Source organism: Anthonomus grandis, chromosome 1, assembly GCF_022605725.1.
Source record: "Anthonomus grandis grandis chromosome 1, icAntGran1.3, whole genome shotgun sequence".
In the NCBI taxonomy this organism is placed as follows: domain Eukaryota; kingdom Metazoa; phylum Arthropoda; class Insecta; order Coleoptera; family Curculionidae; genus Anthonomus; species Anthonomus grandis.
In genome coordinates this window covers 14,724,075-14,748,333 of record NC_065546.1, presented here as the reverse complement: position 1 = coordinate 14,748,333, position 24,259 = coordinate 14,724,075, and the positions used below count along the sequence as shown (strand labels likewise).

The 24,259-nt window shown below is 32.9% G+C and overlaps 2 protein-coding genes across 6 annotated transcripts in view; both read left to right on the top strand.

The window, feature by feature from the left end:
* Positions 1–24,259, top strand: part of LOC126737574 (ras-related protein Rap-2b) — a 442,108-nt gene that overhangs the window by 377,129 nt on the left and 40,720 nt on the right. Inside the window, exon 1 of one of the 5 annotated variants that reach the window (XR_007661057.1) lies at positions 6,158–8,907. The exons of the other annotated variants lie outside the window; for them this stretch is intronic. The gene's annotated coding sequence lies outside the window, so the exon portion shown is untranslated. Of the gene's footprint in view, positions 1–6,157; positions 8,908–24,259 lie in introns of those variants that run through there. 5 annotated transcript variants of the gene reach the window in all.
* Positions 13,907–18,129, top strand: LOC126737620 (uncharacterized). Its single transcript, XM_050442600.1, has 2 exons — positions 13,907–15,168; positions 16,983–18,129. Exon 1 carries the CDS (start codon positions 14,186–14,188, stop codon positions 15,164–15,166), a length of 981 nt encoding a protein of 326 aa, XP_050298557.1. The 5' UTR covers positions 13,907–14,185; the 3' UTR covers positions 15,167–15,168; positions 16,983–18,129.

Below are 24,259 nucleotides of genomic sequence, written 5' to 3'. Positions count from 1 at the left end.
CTCTCCCTTCGTGTGTATGTCTTTTAATCAATTTTGTATTTTATTCTATAGGTACTTTCAGCAAAGCTTGTGTTATCCATCTAGTTTCTTTTTTAATTCGATTTTTATATTATTAATTTTATTATTTTTAAAATGCAATTTTTAATGATTTCTAATAACTATAATATTAAAAGTATTACAATTGAGAAAAAATAATAATAAGTTAATAATATATTAGAAGCTGCATATATCATAAATAAAATATAAAATATATATTTAAAACCCATTTCTGTTCAGATCTTTTAGTTCAAACTTATTGGTACGCGCTACTTTGTTATATTTACAAATATAACCTAAATTTATACAAATATTCCCAACATTTCATGAAAATAAAACTTATTTAAATTGAATTGCATTGGATTGAATTGTACGTGAATTCATACATGGCTGCAAACTAGCAATTTTCGAAATACTTTTTTCGCCAACTTTCGAGCAAATAAAGGGTTTTAGAAGTAAAATGTTGGTTTGGATTCTACTTAAAAGTATTCGTAGGGCGTTACCTCACAGACACACAGAAAAATTGAAGTAAAAATATTTAAGTATATATTTTTATTGTTTACATCATACTTTTAAATTAAAATGCAAATAAATAAAACTAGCTTTACCTCTTTATACTTTATATGCATATATTATTACGACATGAAATCATGCCATTAATAACATTACCATCATCCGGTTTTGCCGCACAGCTAGTTTATTGGCAAAATGAAAATGCAAAATGCTAATAAAAAGAATCAACAGGGGGAAATGGATGGCAATATCCGTTAAGAACAAATATTTTCCATTTGTGTTAAGCTAATCCCCTGTTGGGTGAACAGAAAAGAACAATGTTTTATTTTAAAATGCAATGTATATTTTTATTAAACGAACATGGCTATTTAAAATTCTCTATCTCCATCAGTATATGTAACAATTACTTCTATATCTGTATACCTTTTAACAAATTGAGGCTTAGTTAATATTGAGTCATTAACAGTGTACTGTACTTTCTATTTAATCTTTGTAACCTATATTTTATTTCTCTAAAACCAATTACTGCTTCCTTTTATTGTTTTCAAGAAACTTTTGCACTCTTTTGAAGTCAGACAAAGTCATAATTTCTCAAGTGACAAACACCAACTTCTGTTTAAACAACTTCCGCGGAGGAAATTCTAAAAGTTCCTTAAACTTTTTTTTATTTAATTTTCTCGTGGGTTTTGAAAAGTAGTAGCTTTGTTGCAATGTTCAGGTTTTAAAGACAAATCAAACAAACGAAGTTAAAACTTTAAACAAACAAATGCGTTAACTGATTCATTTTGGTAATTCTTGTCGTTATTTAACTTATTTGAGCTAAGTATTTTATAGAGTTGGAAAAATATTCAGTTTATTAGCTTTTCCAGACAAATAAACTAAAAGTAAAACCTTTTTCACTAAGAAATTTAATTTTCTATAAAGATTTAGAATATAAAGGAATGATATTAACAAATTGAGTTAATTTCCAGTTTAAAATCATCAAATATTACTTCATATTTTTTTGTTTACGTGTTACGTATTATGTTAAATTAAATATTTTGAATTACCTAGATATTGAAACTTAAACTAATGTTTTAATATAACAATAAGGCACTAATTTCCGTAAGCAATTTATTTTGGTAAAAGCAGTATTATACGAATTACAATATTAATGGTGCCACACCAGAACATTCATGTTTTTAACTAAAATTTGTATTTGATACCTGAGTAATATATAATTAGCATTTTTTAAGATCGTTATGGAGAAATTAATAATATTAATTCAGATACTAAATTCTTATTAAAATTATTAGTTACAATTGTACCTACTTGGTATGTAGTTGTTCTGTTCTTGTAGTCATCTCAATTTCACTTTATTGATTAGTTTAATACTTAGTTTGATTTAGTTTAGTTCTATAAGTTATATTCTTAAGTGCATTCAAAGTATCGCTTCTTGCTACTAATATTTTTTTGTTTTACATAATGAATGTCGAGATTTGCCTTGTTTCCTCGCCTCTCCCTATAATATTTCCTTACTTGCTATTCTTTACTTTTACTACAAACCTGGTACATACCCAAATAATACGTCACACGCAAGTACCGAAAAGACTAACGCGGGGAATCGAGGTGAAAACACTCGGTACTAGATCGTCTTACTGTTAATAACCATTTTACGACCAGTATTCGCGCGGCCTTCCGCAAAAACCTCTTGTGTTATCCTGATCTTGACTGACCCCTAGGTAAGTCTTTTTACTGTTAATTTAATTCAATCACTTTTATATTTTGCGTGCTAAGTCAGCAGGCTGTGGTGTAAAACCGTCCAAAGGTACATGAACCATCGTAACCTATAAATTTTACAGTCTATAGGGCCTCAATTGATTAGAACCCTTTTCTAATCAATGGCAACCTTCTAAACATGGTCCTTCGAGCCGGATAGTGCCCCTTTCTAAATTGCTTGTATTAATTTCAAAAAAAAGAAAAAAAACTTTGGACGATTTTCTGTACTTCAGTTTGCTCACCATATATACTTTGAGTGCTACTTCATGAATACGATTTAGTTTTACTATTAATTTGCATAATTTGAAATACGATTTTGCCTAAAACTTTTGAAAGTTATACGATAAAATTATTATAACCTTTATTTTTACATTTTTACATAATTGCTACTACTGTTATTAGAATACTGTTTCCACTAATCGGGAAATCTATATTTACTTTTATTTGGTTGCATAACCAGTCCAGCTCTACTCTACTATACTTATACTGTACTATACTGTATACAAATATAATATATATATAAAATACTTCTTTCGGCCGCTCCGAGATCAGCTTAATTTAGTTGGGTTTTGTTGCATTCCGTTGCTAAGATAACGTTTGCATTGTATACGCCAAGGCCGGGTTTTTTTTCTTTTGGTGATAAATTTTATTATTTGTGTTTCTTTACCGGGGATTTTCGGAAAGTGATACTTTTAAGTGATCTGTTTTTTTTGCTCTTCGTTAAGGTGGAGCCTCTTTTTTATTTCCCATTTATTTCATTCTACGCGTATAGCACAGGGATTCATAAAAGAGGTAACATTTTTACTCTGAGATTTTTGGATTTGGAGTGATTTTGGGGGTTTACAAAAAAAAAAAAACCTTACCATGACTTCTTCAGCAAATGATAAGATTTTAAAATCAAAAGCCTTGAGGCAAAGTGCAATATCCCAACTCTTTTTGGTGAAAGAGGCTGCGGCATTAGCTCTTGTTGATTCATCGGAATTACTTTCATTTAAAATATGTTACAGAAGCTTGGCAAAAATTAAGAAGGATTTCGAGAAACACCATAATTCCATACTCACTTTACTTGTGGCTTCTCCAGACGAGATTAAGGTTGAGGAAAAAACAGGTTTAGATTTTGTTAAACGTTGCCATGAAATTGATACAATTTTTTATCAACTTTTTGAATTGCCGCTGGAGGAAAATGGTGTCCTGGATACTTCTATCCGCCCTGTTGGTCCTACTTTACAATACTCTCACGAGATTGATCATTTGCCTCGGCTCGATATACCTACTTTTAATGGAGATATAACTACATTTCCCACATTTCATCAAAGCTTTGCTATTATGGTCCATTCCAAACGCAATTTAGGTAATATCGCGAAGTTTAATTTTTTATTAGGTGCCCTAAAGGGACAACCTCGTGATCTCATTGCTGATATTTTAATCACTAATGAAAATTATCCTATTGCATACAACACCATAATAGAAAGATACAGTAATAGACGCCTTCAGGCCTTTACTTATTGGAAATTAATTGAAGAATGCCCGCGCATGTCTTCTGATAGTGCATTTTCTTTAAGAAATTTATTAGATACTTTTAACAAGAATTTATGTGCTCTTAAAAATTTAAAATTTGAAATTGATCAATGGGATTTTGTTCTTGTTTATATGCTGCTTAATAGATTAGATCCTTTAACAAGAAAAGCCTTTGAACAGTTTCACGCGTCTAATGACGTACCGAAATATGAGGCAGTCAAGCATTTTTTGCAAAAGCAATGCATTGCACTTGAGTCATTTTTATACGAATCTAACTCTCAAGAAAATTCTAAACCCTCGATTTCTAGACAACATTTCTCAAATAATAATGTTCGTAATTCACAAAACTCCTTTAATGTAAATAAACCAAAATACCGTTCTGCTTTATTCACAAACAGCCAGAAATCAAATTTTAATTCTATATGTTTTCTTTGCAAAGGCTCTCACATAATTTATAGATGCCCGTCATTCCTTTCTAAAACAACAAGGGATCGATTTGATTTCATAAAAACCCAAAAAGCTTGTGTAAATTGTCTTGCAAGTGCTCACACTGTAAGTCGGTGCACATCTGAAAAACGGTGTCGCAATTGCAATCAAGAGCATCATACCTTACTGTGTTTTAAATCAAACAATGAAAAGTTTAACATTAATAAGAATTTAAATTCAAATTTGCCGGTCGAGGCAACTAGGAATCTTGAAAGTCCAATGCCATCTACTTCTAAAGCTTCTACTGTGGGTGTACTAATAAATGATCAGGAAGTTTTGCTTGCTACTGTGTTAGTAAAAATTAAAGATGCCTTTGATCAATGGCATACCTTTAGAGCCGTTCTTGATGGTGGAGCTCAGTCCAGTTTTATTTCTAAAAATTGTGCTAATAAATTACATTTATCCAAATTTAATATATCTATGTCCCTGCATGGTCTTAATTCTATGTATGCTACTGCCAAAAAGGGCGTGCATTGTATAATTTCATCAATTTACAATTCAAGTCATACCCTTTCACTTGATGCCGTTATTTTGGATAAAATATGCGACGATTTACCTTCTGTTTCCTTTTCAAAAGAAAACTTTACTTTTCCTTCGGATTTGCAATTGGCGGACCCTTACTTTTATAAAAAATCTCAAATCGATCTTTTGCTTGGAAATGATATTTTTCCATATATTTTACAAGATGGTAAAATTGATGACGGTCCAGATAAACCAGTATGCATTAAAACTTACTTTGGGTGGACTATAACTGGCAAAACTTCCTATGAAAAACCAAATAAAACGATAAATACGTTTTTTACCACATGTAGTACTAATAATTTAAATCAAACACTACAAAATTTTTGGCAAATTGAAGAAGTACCAGAGATTCATGCCCAATCTAAGGATGATGAATATTGTGAAAACTACTTTTTAAACACAACTTACAGAACCGAATCGGGACGTTACGTAGTTTCTTTGCCTTTTAAAATAACAGCCCCTGATTTTGGTGATACTTACAGTGTGGCTTTACGTAGATTTTTATCTCTTGAAAAACGGTTCTTACAAGACAAAGACTTTCATGCTTCTTACTCAGACGTAATTAAAGATTATTTAGATAATAATCATTTACAAGAAGTTACTAAACCCTTTTGTTCCGAAATTTCTAATTATTTTTATATAAGTCACCATGCAGTTTTTAAAAAGGATTCGACAAGTACACCCCTGCGTGTAGTTTTCGACGCTAGCAGTTGTGCCAGCAATAAATTATCTTTGAATAAAGCTTTGCATACGGGACCAAAATTGCAACAAGATTTACTTAGTCTTTTGCTTAATTTTAGATTGCATAAATATACCTTTACTTGTGATTTAAAACAAATGTTCAGAAACATTTTACTGAATCCGAAGGATCGTAATTACCAGAGAATTCTTTGGCGTTTTTCTCCCAATGAGCCTATTTTACACTACCAATTGGATACTGTTACTTTTGGAGTAGTTTGCAGCCCATTTTTAGCCATCCGCACCCTTCTTATGTTAGCAGATGATTATAAAGATCTTCCTTTAGCGTCAGACATTCTTAAGTCATCAAGTTACGTGGATGATTTAAACGGGGGTGGAAGTCTGAGGCCCTGAGGAATTAATTGCTATAAAAAATCAATTGGTTGAACTTTTGTCTAGGGGTGGGTTCGAGGCACGAAAATGGGCCAGTAACTGTCCTTTGCTACTCAAAACTTTACCTAAAACACATGTTGCCCAAGACATTTCGTTCGATCAGGAAGAAAATATAACTTTAAAAATTTTGGGTCTAAAATGGAATCCTATTCGAGATTCATTTTTCTATAAAGTCGCTATTGATGATACGGGATGTACAAAACGTACTCTACTCAGTCACTGTGCTAGGGTGTTTGACCCTTGTGGCTATCTTACCCCTATTACAATTTCTATTAAATTACTAATAAAATCTCTTTGGATTACTGGTATTGATTGGGACGAAAGACCACCCTCTGACATTATTACTAAATGGAATAAGTTTAAGACGGAATTAAATAATTTGCATTTGGTTGAAATTCCACGTCAAATAGATGTTACTGAGTCTAAATCACACGAATTGTTTGGTTTTTGCGATGCGTCAGAACGTGCTTATTGTGCTGTCGTATATATTCGTGTATTTTTCTCCCGAGAATTTCTTTATAAAACCTACCTTGTCTGTGCCAAATCTAAAGTAAGCCTTCTAAAGGTAGTAACTTTAGCGCGACTTGAGTTACTTGGCGCTGTTTTGCTTAGCAAATTAATGCATTATGTTTCGAATATTTTCTCACATAAAATTAAATTTAACAACATATTTTCATTTACTGATAGTTCCGTTGCCTTAACATGGATTAAAAGTTCTCCTCACCATTGGCAAACGTTTGTAAACAACCACGTTTCTTATATTCAAGAAAAATTGCCACCCAAATATTGGCACCATGTTCCCTCTGAACTGAATCCAGCCGACTGTGGAAGTAGAGGTTTATGTGTCTCTGAGCTCGCAGATTTTTCTCTTTGGTGGAACGGACCCAGTTTTTTATTACAAAACAGAGAGGAATGGTCATTTACAAAATTTGAAATTCCTAGTATCGATTCTTTTAATTTTGAGAAGAGAAAGACTGTTTTAAATACTTTAATAACACAGCAATCTCCTCATTTTATTGAATCTTTAATTGATAAATATAATTCCTTGCCAAAGATTAAAAGAATTGTAGCTTATATTTTGCGGGCTTCTAAGAATTTCCAGTCGTTTAAAATTAAAGCGATAGTTTTAAATACTTCTTATCTTACTTTATCAGAATTAAATAATGCTCTTTACTTACTTATAAAATTCATCCAAAATCTCTATTTTACTGAAGAGATTACATTGCTTAGACATAATAAACGTATTTCGAAAAGTCTTCAGAAATTAAGACCTTTTTTAGATAAAGAGGGCTACTTGAGGGTTGGTGGTAGACTCCATAACTCCGATTTGTCGTACGATAAAAGATTTCCCTTGCTTTTACCAGGTAATTGTAAATTTACGTCCTTACTTATAAACGAATTACATCTTAATTACTTACATTGTGGTATACAAACCACATTAAATTTGCTATTTCAAAACTACTGGATAATCTCAGCAAAGAGAATAGTTCGTAAAGTAATCCATAAATGTCATATTTGTTGGAAGGTTAACCCGAAACCATATCAACCCCCTATGGGTAATTTACCTAAGTTCAGGGTATCCGCAAATTCCAAAGCTTTTATTAACTGCGGCCTGGACTTGTGTGGACCGTTTCCAATTACTATTGGCCGATTAAGGGGTGCTAAAGTGCATAAAGCATACGTATGCTTATTTATTTGCACTAGTACAAAAGGTGTTCATTTGGAGTTGCTATCGGACCTTAGTGCAGAGGCTTTTTTGGCGGGACTTCGCAGATTTGTTGCACGGCGCGGAAAAGTACTTAACTTATATTCAGATTGCGGTACAAATTTTATTGCTAGTGAAAAATACTTACGTCAAATATTTTTAAAATCTGCCGAAGTTGAACCAATTACGTGGCATTTTAATCCCCCCTCTGCCCCCCATATGGGTGGTATATGGGAAGCAAATATTAAGTCCATTAAAACTCACTTAGTACGGGTAGTAGGAACTCAGATACTTACATATGAAGAGTTTAATACGGTAATTATACAAATCGAAGCGGTACTTAATTCAAGACCACTTTCCCCTATAAGTTCAGACCCATCAGACTTATTGCCACTTACTCCTGGACATTTTTTGACCCTACAACCCTTAACTGTTCTTCCCGATCCGGACTTTACTAACACAAATATTAATCGCCTTACGCGTTGGCAGCTTTTACTTAGACTGCATCGTGATTTTTGGAGGCGGTGGCATTGTGAATATCTACATACTTTGCAACAAAGAGCCAAATGGCATAATGCAATAGGTAGAGTAGAGCCGGGTACTATGCTAGCTATTAAAGATGATAATTCGGCGCCTTTACACTGGATTCTTGGTCGAATCGCGGAAGTTACTTTGGGCAAGGACGGGGTTCCTAGAGTGGCAACAGTACGGACAGCCAAAGGTATACTTAAAAGACCTTTGGTAAAATTGTGCCCACCTCCAAACCAATAATTTATTTATTGTTTCATGAAAACCCCTTGGTTTTCATGGGCGCGGGAATGTTCTGTTCTTGTAGTCATCTCAATTTCACTTTATTGATTAGTTTAATACTTAGTTTGATTTAGTTTAGTTCTATAAGTTATATTCTTAAGTGCATTCAAAGTATCGCTTCTTGCTGCTAATATTTTTTTGTTTTACATAATGAATGTCGAGATTTGCCTTGTTTCCTCGCCTCTCCCTATAATATTTCCTTAATTGCCTATTCCTTACCTTACTTACTTATTCTTTACTTTTACTACAAACCTGGTACATACCCAAATAATACGTCACACGCAAGTACCGAAAAGACTAACGCGGGGAATCGAGGTGAAAACACTCGGTACTAGATCGTCTTACTGTTAATAACCATTTTACGACCAGTATTCGCGCGGCCTTCCGCAAAAACCTCTTGTGTTATCCTGATCTTGACTGACCCCTAGGTAAGTCTTTTTACTGTTAATTTAATTCAATCACTTTTATATTTTGCGTGCTAAGTCAGCAGGCTGTGGTGTAAAACCGTCCAAAGGTACATGAACCATCGTAACCTATAAATTTTACAGTCTATAGGGCCTCAATTGATTAGAACCCTTTTCTAATCAATGGCAACCTTCTAAACAGTAGTTATTTGAGCTTTAATGATCTTACCAGTGCAAGTTGATAGACCTTAAAAGGTTTTAAAAATGTGTTAAAACAGATTTTTAAGTCCAAACTTTTGTCAAAAAAAGTGACAGAAATTTAATAACTTACTAACTATACTAGAGTAGTATTCATATAAAAATAGTGATATACAAGTATGGCAAACTATAAAATACATATCATCTAGTAAGAAAATAAGAGCAATTGTTTTCTGAAAAAAAAGCACAAATGAAGAACACTCAATGTATGATAGTCTAAAAGAATGAACCGAAAAGACACATTTTATTTATAATGCATGAAAAGGTCAATTATAAATAAAATTCTATTAAAAATGTAAGTAAAAGAAAATACTATTGGAAGCAAGTTATATGAATGTATCTAGTATATCATATACACAGCATAATGCAAAATATACCTAATTAAATTCAATTCTTTGTCACTTGCATACATATTTAAAAAGTTGCACAATTTATAGATAAATCTCGATGTAACGATTTTCCAAAGAAAACCTATTAAACTTCTGCAATAATAATGAGTAATTATAGCTTTGATTCGGATAATAGTTTAATAGTTTTGAAAAAATAGATATATTACAGGTATTTACGTTGCATACGTTTAAGTCCAAATATCATATTGTAGAGACCATACAATGCAACTATACTCCAGCACCGGCTGTCAAATAATCTTGGACAACACACAACGCTAAACCCCTTAATAGATCTGACAATAAATTCAATTTTTTTTATGTAACTTATGAACCAATTTAATAGGAAACATTTTCCTATAAATATACCGGTGTATATTTTATACAATGACACCTAAGTCTTTTTCATACTTACAGTTTAGTAGTTATGCGCCATTAATACTGTAAGTATATTTGATTACATTTTTATTAGGAGTTAAAGATACAGAGCAACACTTCTTTTTATTATAACTGAAATGATTCAAATTAAATTAGCTTTCAACTCTTTTTAAATTTCTTTGTAAACTATAATAATTCTCTACTGAATTTATTTCCGTGTATATTTTAAAGTTGTCAGCAAAACATAAAGTCTTTGAATTACTTACAGAATTAAAATGGCATTTATATCCATTAAAAACAGTAGTTGGCCCGAATTGGAGCCTTCGAGAACCCCAATGGTGTTAGTATAAACATTAGATTTCGCACCCTTGACTTGAACATATTGCTGTCTATCTTTAAATAGGAGATAGATGAGCAATTTAATTACTTTATCAAATGCCTTCTCCTTATCAGTATAAACTATATTAACCTGCTTTCTTTAATTAAATGCATTGTGTACAAATTGCCTAAATGCTATTAGGTTAGTTAGTTGATTTATTAAAAATCTATATACTTATTTATTTGCGCAGTGAACGAAGCCGAATGAATGGCCATAATATGGCAATATCTACAGCAAACGCTAAGACTGCAGGTAACCTAATTAATTATTTCTACTTATGGTTGATAGCCGTTTAGCTTAAATCTAGGTATTTTAATTGAGTAGAAACTAGATTTTTATGAACATGCATATTTAAAAGATATAAATAAATTACGCTACAAGTAAAGTAAAATATCATAAAATCAATTGATGAATTGATGGTACGGAGTGCGCTTAAGTTGGTCAAGCCCCAGAGCAATCAGCGTGCCCGTTGCAGAGGTTTTGACAAAATTGGTAGCAAGTATTCAATAATTCTTGATGGACATTTAAAAAAGATGGGGTTATTTGATAAATTTTTTACAATCATCTAGGATCGGATATACAGATCGTGTTATCGTGAGCTACCTATTATTCAAAATAATGGCAACACCGCTTGGTTGGGGCTTGCAGGCGGCGGAATTTTTCCTTTTTATTTTTTGAAACGGGAGTCAGCAGACCTCACTTTGTTGTGTTACTGCACGTTGCATTAATAATTTTTGAGCGTTATTTTTGCGTTTTTTTCACTATGGCTGTTTATACCCCTTCCGAAAGAGTTCAACTAATTAAATGGTTTTATGGAGGCAATTCGGCAGTACAATGTAGAGATTTGTTTTCAGTGACATTTGAGAATAGACCGATTCCTTGTGCAAAAACGGTTTTAAATGTGGTTATAAATTTTGAGACATCTTTTTGTCTTCAAGATTGTAAAAAATGCCACACAAAACGTCAAGAACCACCTGTTGAAGTGGTCCAGGATATAGAACGACGGGAATAAATGGTTTACAGTAACTTAGAACTTGATTCAACACGGTCCACTAGAACTGTTGGAGAGAAACTGGGAATAAGCAATAAAACTGTTGCTCGTATCTGGAAAAATATGGGTACAAATGTTTCATGTATTCAAAAACTCAGGAAATATTTCCTGAAGACCAGTGGCGAAGAATGGAATTTTGTGAAACCATGATGGAAAAGGCAAATGAAAATTAATATTTTTTAAAAAATATTTTGTTTTCTGATGAATCTTCTTTTCCATTACATGGCAAATACAATCCTTCCATTGTTCGTTATTGGTCTCAGGAAAACGAGCACAGAAGTTTTCAGTTTCGTACCCAGTATCTTCAGAAATTGAATATTTGGGCAGGTATTTTGGGCGACAATGTGATAGGGCCATTTTTTATTGATGGCACTTTAAACGCCCAAAATTACCTTGAGTTACTGCAAAACCAAGTTCTTTCTGCCATTCAAATCCTACCTGATGTAGAACTGGGATTGGTTTATTTTCAGCAAGATGGCTGCCCTGCTCATAACGCGGCTAGGGTAAAAGAATTTTTAACAAATACTTTTTCTAACCGCCTTATTAGTGGGACTGGCAATATTAAATGGCCTCCTAGATCTCCAGATTTGTCTCCAAATGACTTTTATTTATGGGGTTACCTTAAGCAGACCATTTACAAGCATGAATTTAGTAGGCCAACAAATTAAGAGGAGTTGCGAAATAAAATTGTCAAAGGTACCAATTCCATTTTACCTGAATCTCTTTTGGAGGTGCGAAATAGCTTTTACGATAGGTTAAGTTTTTGTTTAGCAAAAGAAGGCGGTTTATTTAAGCCTTTTATTTAAAAAATTATATGTTGTTAAGTTTGTTTATTAGAGTTTTATTTCTGATTTTTTATTATATTTTTATTAGAGTTGATATTTTATTTTTTATTAGAATAACGCTTTAATTTTCATTATGCAAAACACAGCATATTAAGCATTTTAAGATTACAATTCTCTGCGGGTTTTACACATTGTCATGTCTGTAAAACCCGCATTAGAATAAATATTTTAAAAATGGCTGGATTTTAGCGTAATTATTTGGGACATTTTGTCGCCAAACGACGCAGTCAGATAACAAGTCAGATGTTTACTAATCCCGTCAGTGTTGCCAGATCGGTTTTAAAGTTTAGCAGTAGATTTTCAAAAAAAAAAAAACAGTAGATTTAAAAATTTATGTTTTATTGTATTAAAAAAAAGAAAATTGAGTTTTGGCACAAACTTAATAAATGTCTACAAATATTTTATCGAAATAAAACATGAAATATCTTAAAAACTAATAATATATAATGCAAACTGTAAAGGCAAAAACTGAAATTAAAAAAGCTTTTAATTTGAGTCTGATAATTCGGATGATTTTTGATACATTTTTTGACAATGCAAAGCCAATATATTTTTATTAAACTCAGCAGAGAAGCAATGCTTGCCTTGGGAAGCTATGAAGTTTTTTGAGTGCAAATTTCCTGAAATGCTTTTTGTTGCAAGCTTGTTTCTCTGCTGAGTTTTTAATAGATTCACTTGCGAAAAAATTCTTCGCTCGAAAGAGTGCGGTAAACTAAAAATATTAAAAACAAAAGTGGTTAGAACAGAAAACATTAGTTTTTTATCACCATAGCATATCTTCTCAATGTAATTCCAAAATCCTTTAATATCGTCATTATCTTCCTCATTCCATGTAACATTTGTGTTTCTTAATAACCTGTATTCATTGTCCAACTCTTGCAACTCATTTTCCCTAATTAAATTGGGAAAATGCTTTGCTAGAGGAATAATGGTACCATATTCCCCTGCCATAACAATTTGAGACTTAATCAAAAATAATGATTTTAAGACATCATTGTTTAAAATCAAACCTTTTGGAAATTTGATTTGCCGCCTCTACAAAAAATCTAAACATCTGGTTCTAAGGACATAAATCTGTTTTCTATTTAAATTTGTAGATTCAATTGCATTCATTTGCGCTCCCAAGTATATACCTGAAAGTGGTAAATAATTTCCAGGGTCTTTAAAATTAATATTATATATGGGTGTTTTTAAAAGCACATCCCTCTTTATAAAACATTCAAAAATTGTTTTAAAAGTTGATTATATTCGCGTCCAGTCGGAATATATTATTTCTATTATTTTACCATGTAGTCCGCTCTCAGCGGCAACCCTGGCTGCACCGTTCTATTTATAGGTTCTAAATTCCAAAAAACAAATAATCTTCACGCGTCGCGTCTCCCTGCCACCTTCGTCCCGAACACGTACTCATTCGTTTTCGGTGCACCCTAGACTGCGGTCGATTATAGCAAAAATCGACTATTCGCCGTTCATCGCGTGCCACCTAACCCATGGAATTACGAAAATAAAGTGTTTGGCGTTATTTTCCTTTGACTATATAATACGGATTTTTTGTTATGTTATAGGTCTCCTCTTCGTGTTTCGTTGGACCATATTTTGGATTTGGGTTATTGTTTTGTGCATTTTAGTTATGGGAAGGAGAGAGAAGTCAGGTCGGGATAAAGATAGGAATGTCTCGAAACATAACAAACATAAGCGCAGACGCCGTAGTTCTAGCCGTGAGGGTCGTTCTCGGAGTAGAACTGTCTCACAAGAAGGTAAAGAGAAATATAATAATCGTAAACGTGTCTATCGTAGCCGCTCACCTAGTAGGGCTCAGTCGAAACGTGTCTATCGCAGCCGCTCATCTAGTAGGGCTGGGTCACGTAGAGACTCACATCGATCTCGTTCCTCGCTTCGTAAGGGTTGTTCTCAGAGTAGAACTTCCTTACGTAAAAGTTCTTACTGTGCTCGACCTCGTCACCGTGAAAGTCGTTCTCCTAGTGAGACGGATTCACGCAGAGGTATGACTTCACCTTCTATAAGCGTAGTTCGTTCCCGGAGTGGTTCGTTTTCGCAAAAATCTAAGGCATTAACACCGAACAGATCTCCTAGTGTGGGCATATCTTTATATAGTCGAATGAGCCTCGACACGCATATTACAGAGACAGACAATCCTATCTCCAACAGCACAACACAACCGCCGAACGGCGCGAGCGTATCTGATGAAACCCAAGATATTTTGGGACATAACCCGGAAAAAGATAAAAAACCGCAATTTATTTTGCACAAAGCGGTAGAACCTGTATGGACCAATATTCTAACCTCCGGCTTACCTAAGGAAGACTTGGATAAAATTTATAGCAAGTATGATTTACCTCAAAACGGTTTATTTTCTCCTCCCAAAATTAACCCAGAACTACAGCCTAGTATGAACAATTTATATATGATGCGAGACCAGACCCATACTAATTACCAATTAGGACTAAGTAGAGTACTTTCAGCTTTGGGCGGTTCAATTAACAGTTTGTTAGAAGGCAGTTCTGACATTCCCAAGCCTGTGCGGGATAAAATTTTGACGTGTGTTGCTGATTCAGGCCGCATGGTTTGCAACATTTTTCATGACATGTCACAGAAACGACGGCAGCTCATTATGCCTTTAATGAATAAGCAAATAAAAAATGCTATAGAAAAAACCCCACCGGGGGAATTTTTATTTGGGCCAAATCTAGCCGAAAAGATACAAGCTGTCAAATCAATGGAAAAAATTGGGAGAGATATTAGACCGATAAACGAACCAAGTTCGTTCCGCGTTAAAACGTTACCGCCATTTTCATCCTTCAAAAGAAAAGCAGGAGGGGGAGACAAACCATATTCCACCACTTCAGGAGCGAGCAAGTTAAACTGGAGGCGCCCGTTCCACCAGAACCAGAGGAGGGAGATGAGAACACAACAAGGGCGCTCCTCCTTTCCGAAAAAAGCACCTGTACCGAGCAAGAGGCGATAAGTGTAAGTGGGAGCGTTTTCGCCGGTCGATTAAAATTTTTTAATTCAACCTGGAAAACAGTAACCCAGAGTCCAACAATTTTATCCTGGGTTCAGGGTTATAAAATCCCCTTTTATCATACACCTTCTTCATTTAGTCCCTCTTACCATAAATTTTCGGATAGCGAAGTTAGTTCATTGGCTGTAGCCATTGAGGAACTTTTGAGTTTGGGAGCTATAGTGAAATGTAAACCTACAGAGGACCAATTCATTTCCCCTATATTTTTAGCCAGTAAACCAAATGGCAAGAAAAGATTCATTCTAAACCTCAGAAATTTAAACAAATCTGTTAATGCAGCCCATTTTAAAATGGAAGACCATCGAACCGTGTTAAGACTGTTAAGACCAGGCGTATTTATGACCACTGTGGACTTAAAGGACGCTTATTTTTCGATACCTATCCACTTATCCCACCGGAAATATCTACGATTTTATTTTAAAGACAGCTGTTATGAATTTACATGCGTTCCGTTTGGTCTTTCATCAGCGCCATTTTGTTTTACGAAACTTATGAAACCAATAGTTTCAAAGTTGCGACAACAAGGTATCTTATGCGTAAATTATTTGGACGACTATCTCTTATTTGGGGAATCTCCAGAAGGTTGTCTTAAAAATACGCATATTTTAATTAACTTGTTACAATCACTAGGTTTTACTATAAACTTTGAAAAAAGCTCTCTAGAGCCTAAGAGAATCCAAAAATTTTTAGGATTTATATTCGATTCCACGCAAATGAAAATTAAATTACCTCAAGAAAAAATGCAAAATATTAAAAATCTAGCAGTTCAGTTTAGAACAAAACCATCATGTAAAATAAGGGAATTTGCTAAATTTATTGGCACTATCGTTTCAGTTTGTCCTGCTGTAAAATACGGCTGGTTATATACCAAATCACTAGAACGAGCAAAATTTTTAGCACTTTCTCAGAATAATTACAATTTTGAAGCATCAATGCTTATTCCGACTTCTGCTCTCAAAGATATCTCCTGGTGGAAACAAAATATTTCAGCAACCTTCAATGACATTAAAACTGATAGTTATAAAATTGAGATTTTCACAGACGCTTCTTTATCAGGTTGGGGCGCGTGTTGCGCTCAAGAAAAAACGCACGGTTTTTGGCATAATGATGAAAAAGACTTACATATTAATATTTTGGAACTAAAGGCTATATTATACGGGATTAAGTGTTTCGCGAAACAACTGTCTCATTGTAACATTCTTATACGGTGTGATAACACCACTGCTGTATCATATATTAACAGAATGGGTAGTATAAGATTTATAGAACTGAACAGAATTACTCGACAGATATGGCAGTGGTGTGAGCAAAGAAACATTTGGCTTTTTGCGTCCTATATTAGTTCCTCAGAAAATTTTGAGGCTGACGCCGAATCACGTCAGACAGCTTCAAATACAGAGTGGGAATTATCCAGTAAAGCGTTTAATGATATAAAAAATAATTTTGGAGATCCAGAGATAGATCTTTTCGCTTCATTTATAAATCGTAAATGCAAAAAATATGTTTCTTGGCGACGTGATCCAGAATCTATAGCCGTAGATGCATTTACGATAGATTGGAGTTGTTTTTACTTCTACGCTTTCCCTCCTTTTAACCTTGTTATACGGACATTACAAAAAATAATCCAGGATAAAGCTGAAGGAATATTGGTGGTCCCCAATTGGGTTGGCCAGTCCTGGTATCCTCTGTTTTCCAGGTTGACTGTAGGCGACGTTTTACACTTTTCAGCATCATCCGATTTATTACTTTCCTCTTCCAGGGCAGTTCATCCACTATCACACCAACTTTTCCTGGTGGCCGCAAAGTTGTGTGGGACTCGTTGCTAAACAAGAATATTCCAGAAGAGGCTATCTTAACCATTTTGTCATCGATCACCAAAACTACCTTTACTCAATATAATATCACGTATAGGCTTTGGTGGAATTATTGCCACATACACAAAATCTCCATCTACGAGGCCAACATCGGGGATATTTTAATTTTTCTACAAAAAATTTATGACGAGCATAAATATAAGCATGGAACAATGAATTCCCACAGATCGGCATTGAACCTTATTCTTACCAAGGACATTGGACAAGATCCCATAATTAAACGGTTTATGAAAGGCATATCTCGATTAAAGCCCTCTCAACCTAGATATAACAACATTTGGGATCCACAAACTTTGCTTTCCCACATAGAGTCTCTACCTGAAACGCTGAGCTTGCAGCAGCTTTCAGGAAAACTGGTCACCCTATTGGCCTTAATCACAGGCGGCCGTTTGCAGACAATTTCACTAATCAGATTGTCAAACATCGTCGAGGACGAAGAAAAAATCCAAATAAATATCACAGATCCAATTAAGACAACGGGATTAAATAAGTGTCAACCGACATTGTATATTCCTTTCTTTAAGGATAATATTAAACTCTGTGTGGCCACGACACTTAAACAATATATTGATGCTACAAAGCCGTTGAGAAAAATTAACCAGGATTTTATATTCTTAACGGTAAAAAAGCCTCATAATTCAGCTAGTAAACAATCCATAAGTAAATGGGTTAAACGGATGCTATCTTCAGCTGGTATTGACACCACAACATTTAAGCCGCATTCAACCCGACATGCGTCTACATCTGCGGCTTTAAGGGAAAGAGTACCTCTGGACACAATTTGCAAAACAGCTGGATGGTCAGAACGATCTTCAACTTTCGCGAAATTTTACAATCGCCCTATATCAGATAAAACTGTTTTCGCTAAGGCTGTTTTAAACTTGTCACGTTCAAGGTAATTAAGTTTCCTGATTTTTAGTTAATATTACGTTTCTTTTGGTATATATACCTACCTTTTTTGTTCCTAATTAGGATAAAACTTTTAGTCGCTAGAAAGAATACGACTAGGAATTAAACATTTTTTATAATACTGTTCTCTTAAATCTTAAGAATGGAAAATAAGTTGACTTGTTATACCCATTTATGTAATATACATATAAACATAATGCAGTTTTCATTACAAATTCCTGAAATAATTTTTTCTGACTATACTGTTTAGTAATTTTATTAATTATATAATTAAATAAAATAAATAGACATTTCGATATTAGACTCTCTAATCAGCAATTTTTAAATCTTTAAACAACTACATGGTAAAATAATAGAAATAATATATTCGGACTGGACGCGAATATAATTTAACGATCAAACGAACTTACCTAAGTGAAGTTCGATCGTAATTATATGAAGCGTCCAGTCCGAATATATTATCTTCCCACCCTCCCATTTGCCCCTGTAATTGCTGATTAGGAATCCTGGAAGCTTTAAAGAATGAGTACGTGTTCGGGACGAAGGTGGCAGGGAGACGCGACGCGTGAAGATTATTTGTTTTTTGGAATTTAGAACCTATAAATAGAACGGTGCAGCCAGGGTTGCCGCTGAGAGCGGACTACATGGTAAAATAATAGAAATAATATATTCGGACTGGACGCTTCATATAATTACGATCGAACTTCACTTAGGTAAGTTCGTTTGATCGTTAAATTTTATGTTTGAGTGCAGATCATGAAGTTTAGGTTTCTCGCTCTGCATTTCTCTATTAATTTTATTAAAAAATGGGAGAGAAAACTGTAGAAAATAAGAAAATATTTTGTTAAGGGGATTTTTAGCTTAACAAGGATATTTCCAGCATGAGTGTTGTAGTCATTAGCTACTGCATCTGTGAAAACAAGAGTTAACGCACTGTATTGCTCTAAGAGCCACCCAACAACACTTTCTAATGAAAGCCATTTTGTCTGGGCAGGATGGAGAATTTTATGTACTGGTGTTTTTGTAAATATTTGAAAGTCTTTATAATATTCAACCCATTTAGGGCTCAATGAAAAATAATTGTAAACATTTCTAGTAAAATCTTTTAATCACTTTTGTTCTTTTGTCCACCGCACATCACGTTTGCCCCATCTGAGGCGAAACCAATGAGATTGTTTTTATACGGGACCTTATTACTATTAAATAGCTTAACTAGTTCACTAAAAATATTTTCGGCTTTTGCATCCTTCATTGGTATTAATGACAAAAAGCAATCTTGAATCCTAAAATAATAAGTACATTTTATAAGCCTAATGAACTAGAAAAAAATTCCCTACCTTTTGTTGCATCGATATCTAGCAACAAGAGCTAAATGTTTTGTACATCCTCTATCGGTAGATTTATCCACAATAAGAGAAAACTTCGTATTTTTTAAATCATTAATAACATTAATTTCATTTTGTTTGCCAATCACATTTTTTATTAATGCAGGGCATTTTGTTCGACTGCATTGTATTTTCTTTGAGATTTGAGAGTCCAGACAAACTGTTCTTAATAAATTAAGTAAATGTTACATAACATTATAGGCCAGGTTATGCTCACTTACAAATGCAGCCAAATGTAAGTCAGCCTCTTTTACAGACTCATCAATATTTCAATTTGCTTTAAAAATATTATAAGTACTGATTGCTGACCCTTTAGTCCCTTGGAAAATTTGTGGGAATTTTCTTGATGTTTTAAAAGTATTGTCTTTCTGGATGAAGCAATTAAAATATTTTTGTTGCATATTTTACAAAAAGCCTCTTTTTCTCTTCATTTCATCTTGTTCCCAATCCAATCTATATTTTTGCTGGTATTTAATCTTTTTAGACTTTTTTGGGGAAGAGGGTCCTGCTTTATCAGAAGAATCAAAGTCCGAACTATCAAAAAATTAAAAAATATGAATTATACTAGGTAGCTAAAATACCTTATATACTTAGGGCAAGATGATTAGCCAATTATTTTAAAATCTTACCTCATTGTTAAGTTTCACCAGTAATAAACAACAATAAACCCTAAACCACTTCACTGTCTAATCATGTAATTGTATTTCTCAATAAATACGTTATTTTGCCAACCTAATTCACAGATTTATAGGCAAATGCAAATAATAAACAACTAAACAAGAAACGGTAAACCCCAAAAAGAGCCTCGCGGGATTCCCCAATGCAATACGAAGGAAATTTTCATCACAGGTTGCGCTATCTGTTAGAAGTATTGAATACTAATTACAGAGTGTGTGTATTCCGCCTGTATTGAGTAAAAAAAAAAACTTTTTAGAATTTAGGCTTCATTTTATGTATATCATTTTATATAAACTATATTTAAAATTTATATTGTACTTAAGTAATTTTTCGTCTATACCAGTATTAAGAAATAACAGTAGATTTTAGCCTCTTGGCAGTAGGACAGTAGCTGAAAGCCTAAAACAGTAGATCTACTGCAAAAACAGTAGACCTGGCAATGCTGAATCCCGTCCTCGGACCGGCGCAGCCGGGGCGGTGCTCTGTCGCAGGCACTCGTACACGCGCGACGTTGCAAAATTTCGCCTCTATGCAGTTTCCTATAAGTAACGAACGAAAACACGATCTGTATATAATTGTGGTTGAATAAAATAATTGTAGTTATCGACCGTACTATTTGAAGAAATACAAACTTATTATCAGGTAGCGGCACAGATGTAAATAGCTCCGCACTGCGGAGCTATTAGTGCGGAGCTACTTACATCTGTGGTAGCGGTCTGTGACTGAAATAGTGGCTGAAAAATAGACCGCTACCCGATAATAAGTTTGTATTTCTTCATATATATATATATATATATATATATATATATATATATATATATATATATATATATTTTTTTTTTTAAACTATTTGAACATTTTTACAAAAATTATAATATGATAGTGCTTGTAAACACTGGCCCCGAGAATAACAAAACAATAATTAATATATGTATGTATATTGCAATACATGTATACTGTACTTCAATGTTGCTTATAATTAATTCACATTTTTTAAATCTTTCAATTTTCCAACACAACCGCTATAGTTATTTAAATCTTTTATATAATCAGGTAAATTTTTAATTTTTTTAATTGTTTTCCTAATTGGATTTTTTAAACCTATATTCGTTCTTGTAGAAACTTGGTAAACATTATTCAGTGATCTTGTTTAGTAGTCATGCACATCATGATAAAATATAGTATTTATGTTACATCTCTGTAGATTAATAATAATTTAATAAACTAGCTTGCATCGTTCTATTTCCTAAATTTCTTTTAGTCTGTTTAAATTTAATTCTAAATAAATTATGATAGAACTTGTAAGCCAATTATAATTAAATAATATTTTTAAAATTTTATTTTGCAATACTTGACCTTTATTAAAAATTAAATTCGGCGTAAATTTACACACTATAGGGACAATTTGCACAAAACGGGCAAAAGGTATCTGAAATGTGCAAGGAAAAAGGCGTTATAAATATAAGGTATTTGGTTTTTTCAATGTTAATTATTAATTTATTTATAAACAGTCATTTAAGATAATTATTGAGAGCACTAATAATAAGATTAATTAGGACAGTTTGGTCTGTTCCCGTATACACCAGGACGGTGTCGTCCGCAAAAGTAAAATATCTTGTTTTCAAATTGAAATTTAATACATTAATACTGTACAACAGAGGGCCAAGAACTGATCCCTGTGGTACCGCAGAGGTACTAGAAAACCATGCACTAACATCTTTTCAAATTTTATGTACTACTTTCTAGCGTATAAATATGTCCTAACCAAATTGTACCAAACACTCCTAAGTCCCATTATAAACAGATTGTCTAAAACAATATCTAAGCTTACTACATCCAAAGCTTTTTTTTAAGTCGATAAAGACTGCTATAACTATTTGTTGTTTATCTAAATCGCTTGAAATATAGTCTATAGAATGAACAACCGCACCAAGTGTACTACTATTGCTTATAAAACCATATTAAAATTCGTTAGTCAATAGATGGGTATTATTAGAAGATAAAACTTTTTTCTTTATGATTTTTTCTAGAATTTTAGAGAATACACTTACCACTGAAATAGGCCTAAAATTATTCATGTTATTTTTATCACCTTATTTAAAAAATGCACTAATTTTGCTGATTTTTAATTATTCTGGAAATATTTTATTTTGCATAGTTTTATTAATTAATTGAAGTAACACAGGCAAAATGTATTCTCTAAGAATGTTTAAATCCCTAACTGAAACCTCGTCATGTCCGGGTGCTGAGTTCAGTCTTAAACCCTTTTTCATTTGTAATAGCTCTTTTTCATAAGTTATTGCTAAGAAAATAGAACTGTTATTGTGGACTTTTCACCGACCTGAAAAAAATATTTATTTAAATTGTTGACGATGTCTTGTTAATTTTTAATTATATTATTTTCAATTATCAATGAACCAATAATTACTTTACTTTTTTTGTTTTTTATTAATTTGTTAATGAAGATCTAATATTTTTTTACGTTGTGTCCAGCTTAGTTCCATTTAGTTTGAAATTAATGATTTTTAAGAGTACAAATTTTATTATTTATTTGATTTTTAATGTCTTTAAACTCAGAAGCTAAAATTAAGTGCTCAGGTTGGTTAATCTTTTTTTTGTATACTTTATCTCTTTATTTAATAAGCTCAAGCAATTCGTTATTTATCCAAGTGTTGTTACTGCGTATTCTTATTTTTTTTATATACTCAGATTTATTTTTACACTCTTTAATTAAATCAATCAATTCTTGAAATGATGTTACATTTATGCTTAAATTTGTTTGTCTAAATACGCTTCCAAATTGTTTATAATCTATAGATTTTACCTCATAATCTACCGTTGGTTTATGAGATTGCAAAGAAATTTTAATATTTAGCATTATTGATTTGTGATCAGAATTTTGAATTATCTTTAACGTGGACTACAATTTAGATTACTACTAAAGTCACTAAGAACTTGGTCTATCAGAGATTCTAATAAACTGTTCTAGGGATGTGCTCCCTCATTAATCGAACTAATTTTAAGTTGTCCAACAATTAAATGTTTTTTAATTATGCACTATAGTTTCTAAATAATGAAAAAAAATGTCATTATTTAAAGAAAGAGGTTTACAAACAACAATGATTCTTAAGTTTTATTCACCTAAGCTAATACATATCCAGTTTACTACCTCACCTTTGCTCGACTTTTCAAGTTCACAGAAGTTGATAGATTTTCGTACATAAATAGACACACCCCCTCTTTTGCCAGCTTTGCAGGAATGAATAGCATTTTAACCATTTAACTGGAAAAGGAATACTTGATTTTCTTTTTACCATGCTTCGGTTGTCAAAAGTATATTATAATCCTCCTTCATAACAAAATGCTGCACAAGATCTAGTTTGTTTCTTATACTCTGTAAGTTCATGAGGGCAACCCTTAGTTGTTCACGACGCCGTTATTAGTTTTGCAGCTAACTTTTATCATTTATAAGAAGGATCTTAGAATATTCCTCCTTTCTTAAGAAAATATCTCCATTTTTTTCTTTCTTAAGAGCTTTAGCTGCAATTTACAAATCTAAATTCTTTTTATTCAAAAAGTTAATGGCTAAGGAATATTTTTATTATTTTTTGTATATCCTAGATCAGTTCTTTTCCAATCAATTTTTTTTCTCTTGTTTTAATAGTTTCATCTTCAAAGATGACTTTGACAGGATTGTCCTTACTCCTATCCTTGCCCAAGCGAAAAGCCGTGAACGTGTTTTTATTTGGGAGATCAAGGTTAATACCAATTTTATTTATATCTGGTGAGTTCTCATTTTCTTTGGATGGTATTTCATGCACCAAAAAACTATTTTTTAGTTTACTTTGTTCATTTTTGTTAAACTGTTGTTTAATTTTGCTTAGTTCAACTTGTAGTTGTTCATTTATTTTTAATTGCTTATTATATTTTGTGAATAAGGATTTGTACTTCGCATCCATCTCGTTCAACTTTGCCATGACATTTGCCAGAGTATAGTCCTTCCTTGCGTGAGAAGCAGAATTTACATCTGAACCATCCTTGGAATTACACCTACCAGAATGCCAATCATCATTGTATATTCTTAATTTAAGATAGGTCTTATGTGACATAGATAAGTATTTGGTTCCATATATTGCATTTGTCACAGAGTAAAGTCGAAATTATACCCATTTGTAGTTACGTCATCCAGG

What these genes read in the sequence shown, in the direction of transcription:
- LOC126737620 (XM_050442600.1), top strand. Translation starts at nt 14,186, where the DNA reads ATGACTTCACCTTCTATAAGCGTAGTTCGTTCCCGGAGTGGTTCGTTT.